General features: G+C 42.6%; 1 protein-coding gene across 1 annotated transcript; it reads right to left on the reverse strand.

The window, feature by feature from the left end:
* Window positions 1-509: 509 nt before the first annotated feature.
* LOC147423269 (uncharacterized) lies at window positions 510-1,870 on the reverse strand. Its single transcript, XM_086501336.1, has one exon. It carries the CDS (start codon window positions 1,773-1,775, stop codon window positions 987-989), a length of 789 nt encoding a protein of 262 aa, XP_086357462.1. The 5' UTR covers window positions 1,776-1,870; the 3' UTR covers window positions 510-986.
* Between the last annotated feature and the right edge of the window lie 3,456 nt (window positions 1,871-5,326).

Consider the following 5,326-nt stretch of genomic DNA (forward strand, 5'->3'; position numbering starts at 1 on the left):
AGTATTGTCTAAATTCTTGGCAAATCATGCAAGCAAGGAGGTCTAAGCTCATTTTCGACATATAGATCTTTGAAGGAATATTTACTTTAAGCATACTTGTACATATAAGGAACTTAGGTCCTTAAAGAAACCAAATCTTAGTGTAAAACTCACCATAAGAGATCAACATACTTCATTTGGTGACACACATGTCAAAGTGACTTGTGAAATCCCTAGCATCTCCTCGATTGACCAAAATTTCCAAGCTACGAATATAACTTAGGAGTATTGTTTTAATAAGGCCACTTCAAAACACTGTTTTTAGCAACGAGACCAGAAGAACAATGGCCCTTGCCTCAAAGACGGATTTTAAATATAATTTTCACACCCATTTCTTCAACTAATCATACTCCTAACATTACTTTACACCTCAATGCATTCAAATGCTTCAATTCTCATCTTTCATAGTGATAATTACAATTTCTTTGCCAATGCCACACCACATTTTCTGTAATTCATGACTCACACAGTAGAATGAACATCTCTTTCTTTAAGCTTTTGATGTGCTCATTCTTGAAATGTTTGATTAGAAGAATGTAAAACTCTAACCAATAGAGTATCAACAGCATTTTGTAAGCATCTACGGCTACTAACTTTGATAAAGGGAAACAAAAATATGGTTGAATACATCATGCACTCCACCATCCTTGAGGATAGCAACACTCATAAGTGATTGTTTTAGCCAATGGACAGAGATGCCTAGGTCAACAACTCATAGCATCGGCACCAATGATGCTATGCAATCGTGGTGGGACATTACATATGCATTTTAAGAACGGTAAATCATGAATGATATGCACACTGTGGGGTACGTTACAAATCTCTTCCTTTACTGTGTGTTTCTTCCAAAAATCTTTATTGTGTTACAAAAGCTTTCCATTTTCCATCCCTCATGGATGCTTGCTTGGGTATGTCACAAACGGTAGCATGTCATTATGTGAGCTTTGTCAAGCAATGTAAGGAAGCGTACCTCGAATAACACCCCTACATGTGGGGCAAGTCCTGTTGTTCTTTTGATGAACCTCCATGCATTCTCCACAAAACTGGCCATGTAAGCACGGCATGATGACAATGTTCCGAGGATTGCGCAGGCAGATCTGACATGCTCGAAGCTCCTCGCGAAGCGTAACTTCAAGAATGCCCTTTTCTTCTTCAAATCTGCTGCGAGCATCCTCCACAATCCCCTGCTTTTCCATTTCCAACATCTGCAAGGCACTGCTGAGATCAGCTACCTCATTCTCAAACCTTGAGATGTCCCTCACAAGCATCTCATTCTCCGTCTGCACATTTGCAAGGAAAAAAGTCTGCATCTTGACAAGAGTGTGCATGGTGCGGTCGGTGGCGAGTTTGTTTATTTCTACTAGCTCCAAGATGAAGGCCTTAGCAATCTCTCGGCGGCGGGCAGGGTCTCGGGTGCGGCGCACATCTTCACAAAAGTGCTGGAGGGCGGACTGCTGTTCCTCAGCCTGGGTGCGCAATCGGGTCCGGACCTTAACAAGCTTGAGGCCGAACTCGTTTCTGCAGAGGTCTTCCAGATCGTCGTTTTGTTCTGCGTCGGGGTCGAAAAATAAAGTAGAGAGGGAGGGGATGACGTCGGAATCAGAGGAGGAGGAGGAGGAGGATGGGGATGCAGGAAATGAGCGAGGGGCGGACGAAGAAGAAGAGGGGAGGTTGGCCACCAGAGAGAGCGCCTGCTGCAGAATTGTTCGATCTATTTCTGCCCTATTGAACGCCATCCAATCCCTCGCCTTCTGTAGGCGTCAAGGTCTTCCTGCATCTTTTAGTCTTCTCAGGATTCATCGATGGAGGTCAACTTATTTGGTTCATTTTGAGCCGGTTTCAAATCCTTCTCATGACTTGAGTCTTGGTTGGCCTGAAGCCTAGAGTTGAGTTCCCTTTTTTGCTGGCTAAAAACAAAGTGAATCAACAAAGTGGATTCATCATTATAGGAAGGAGGGTATAATTGCCTCACGACTAAGTGGCACAGGCATGGGAGGGTGGGATCTACGACGGGGGCATTGTGGGCCGTAGATCCCAAATGCGGCCACCCTAGATTACATTTTGTAATCTAGGGTAAAAAGTAATCTAGGGTACCCATATTTCGGAAGTAATTTAGGGTACTTCCATTTTGGCGCGTCGGGCTTGAATCTGGGACCTCACGCATGAGAGACGCCTACCCTAACCACTACGCCATGCGTGCGTTGTGAAACGTGGGGGCCCTAATTGACTTAAAACATGTAAATTAAGGACGGGCGCCGAAAGTAAATTAGGGTACCCTAGATTAATTTTTATTATCTAAGGTACCCTAATTTACTTTGGGCGCCGCCACTTGGATCTACGGCCCACAATGCCCCCTCCGTAGATCCCACCCTCCCATGCCCATGCCACTTAGTCTTGAGAGTATAATTGCTTAAAGAGAGAGTATTAGGAATGATGAAACAAGTGATAAAATCATGAGGTCTACACTTGACATCAACAAAGGAATGCAAAAAAGACCACCATTTCAATTATAGAGAGAGAGAGAGAGAGGACACTCTCCAAACTAGTTTTGCTTGGTGGGCCTTGCTATATAACATCTATAGAATAATCATGTAGCACATGCCAATTGCGATCGAATTTAGCTCATCGAACTTAGGGTCTAAAAGCCACTATTGAAGGACATTAGATTGTACAACTTAAGTATTCAAGGCAAGGTTGTTATAGTGTTGGATGTCTCATTTGTGAGTACAGATTAATTATCATAGTAGAGTTGTTGATGTAGTCCTGCACATGAGCTTCATCTATAATACATGCACCCAAGGTACAATTGATCTCATCTACGGATGGTTTTCTTTCACGAATAATGGCCAAGAACTGAAGCAAATCAGGGTTCGTTGCATGTCTTACAGAGCATGACATCTTGTACAAAATTGTATGTAGCCAATGGATTGAGCTTGTGATATGGCATGTGTTACAAAGCTCCTGTGCGGCATGACTACAAACTGGGGGTAGTTCGGCAAGATCACCGAGCAAGAGAACACATTTGTTGCTGAAGGTATCTGCCAATGTACTGCTTGTTACGTTGACATTTTTTCTTACAATAAGGTCAAAAGTCATTTGGGTTAACATGAATAGCTCGTCTATAATTATAATATCTGCCTCTATAATTATAATATCACTCATTAGTCTCATGAATAGAGAGGGGATATTGTTGATTCGTGGTTGGTATCTTGAACTAGTAATGGACTGTAGATGCAATGCTACTAAGTCTTGTTGTTGCCGTTCTGATGGCAAAGCACCCAACAATAATACGAAAGTGGGGACAACAGGAGTGTCTATTTCATTTGTTTGTCGATCTCATTTATCTCTATATATGTGAGGTATGTCGTCATGCAGGAAGGACGTATTTCTAGATTGTGAGCAAAGATGTCATCTAGCATGCTCCAATCTTTATACGATACAGTAATTTCAAACATGACCTAGCATATGGACGATAAGCTAGTTTCAAGTTGGCTACAGTTTGCTCCCTAGCTTATTGACGCTTGGACCGTAATCTTCTAGGTCTTCAGAACTTCATACTGACACCTAGTGTTGGAGAAACGAGGACATATAGAGTATGGCATCAATTATTTAGACATCTAGTATGGTATCAATTATTTAGAGCTAAAGTAAAGATGCACAAGGTGAATTCACTACTATGATACACCACATGCATTCACTACTTGTGTATTCACTATTGTAATACATCAGATGCATTGGCTAGCAATCGTATGCAAAGAGTTACGTGTGTAACTAACATGTACAGATGTTGATCGGTGTATAGTTTTGAAAACGAGATCCAAATAAACCGAAGCAAAGGAAGTAATGCAGAAAATTCTAAAATAAGCAAATAGATAAAGCATGAATGAAGTGCAACAATAAATGAGGTGCTTTACTGACCTGTAATGTTGTATTGCTGCTTTTTGATATTTGAGTCAAGCTACAAAAAAGCAATGTGAATAGTTAAACATATCGTCTTGCAATAAAACGTCACAGACTGAAAGTGCAAAGTATTAGGAATGATGTAACAAGTGATAAATTCACAAGGCCTACCCTTGACAGCAACAATGGAATGTAAAAAAGACCACCATTTCAATTAGAGAGAGAGAGAGAGAGAGAGAGAGAGAGAGAGAGAGAAGCCACTCTCCAAAAAATTGCCATTCTATGATCAATAGACTGCAATAGAAATGGATGCACACTTGCATGTATGTATAAGAATAAGGAAGTGTGTGCTTAGATGTGTAATACACGAAGATGAAGATTGAAACAAGTGATGAAATCACGAGACTTGACTATAAATTTCAAGCTACCAAAATATTCGGAGCATCTAGCTGGACTAGAAGAGAGCATGAAAACACCCCCTCTTTATGAATCCATATGTTGCACTTGCCCCCCCCCTCTTCTCTCCCCTTCTCTCTCTCTCTCTCTCTCTCTCTCTCTCTCTCTCTCTCTCTCTCTCTCTCTCTCTTTGAGCTCAACCCCCATCGTATAGATCTTGGGAGTGTTTCTACGATGCTAAAAATTCTCTCTCTCTCTCTCTCTCTCTCTCTCTCTCTCTCTCTCTCTCTCTCTCTCTCTCTCTCTCTCTCTCTCCTTTGAGGTCAAGCCCCATCGTATAGATCTTGGGAGTGTTTCTACGATGCTAAAAATTCTCTCTCTCTCTCTCTCTCTCTCTCTCTCTCTCTCTCTCTCTCTCTCTCTCTCTCTCTCTCTCTCTCTCTCTCTCTCTCTCTCTCTCTCTCTCTCTCCCTCCCCCCCCCCCCCCCCCCCCCCCCCCCCCCTTCCTTTGAGTTCAAGCCCCATCGTATAGATCTTGGGAGTGTTTCTACGATGCTAAAAATTCTCTCTCTCTCTCTCTCTCTCTCTCTCTCTCTCTCTCTCTCTCTCTCTCTCTCTCTCTCTCTCCCCCCCCCCCCTTTGAGTTCAAGCCCCATCGTATAGATCTTGGGAGTGTTTCTACGATGCTAAAAATTCTCTCTCTCTCTCTCTCTCTCTCTCTCTCTCTCTCTCTCTCTCTCTCTCTCTCCCCCCCCCCCCCCCCCCCCCCCCCCTTTGAGTTCAAGCCCCATCGTATAGATCTTGGAAGTGTTTCTACGATGCTAAAAATTACCTCTCTCTCTCTCTCTCTCTCTCTCTCTCTCTCTCTCTCTCTCTCTCTCTCTCTCTCTCCACCCACCCTTTCCCTAGTCAGAACTAATTTTTCAATAAGTTTTCACTTTGCCTTGCAACAATGCAACTAGTGCAAATTACATCATCTATTCTCCCTTGC

This window comes from Adiantum capillus-veneris, chromosome 26 (assembly GCF_014529385.1).
Source record: "Adiantum capillus-veneris isolate H3 chromosome 26, ASM1452938v2, whole genome shotgun sequence".
NCBI lineage: Eukaryota > Viridiplantae > Streptophyta > Polypodiopsida > Polypodiales > Pteridaceae > Adiantum > Adiantum capillus-veneris.

What these genes read in the sequence shown, in the direction of transcription:
- LOC147423269 (XM_086501336.1), bottom strand. Translation starts at nt 1,775, where the DNA reads ATGGCGTTCAATAGGGCAGAAATAGATCGAACAATTCTGCAGCAGGCG.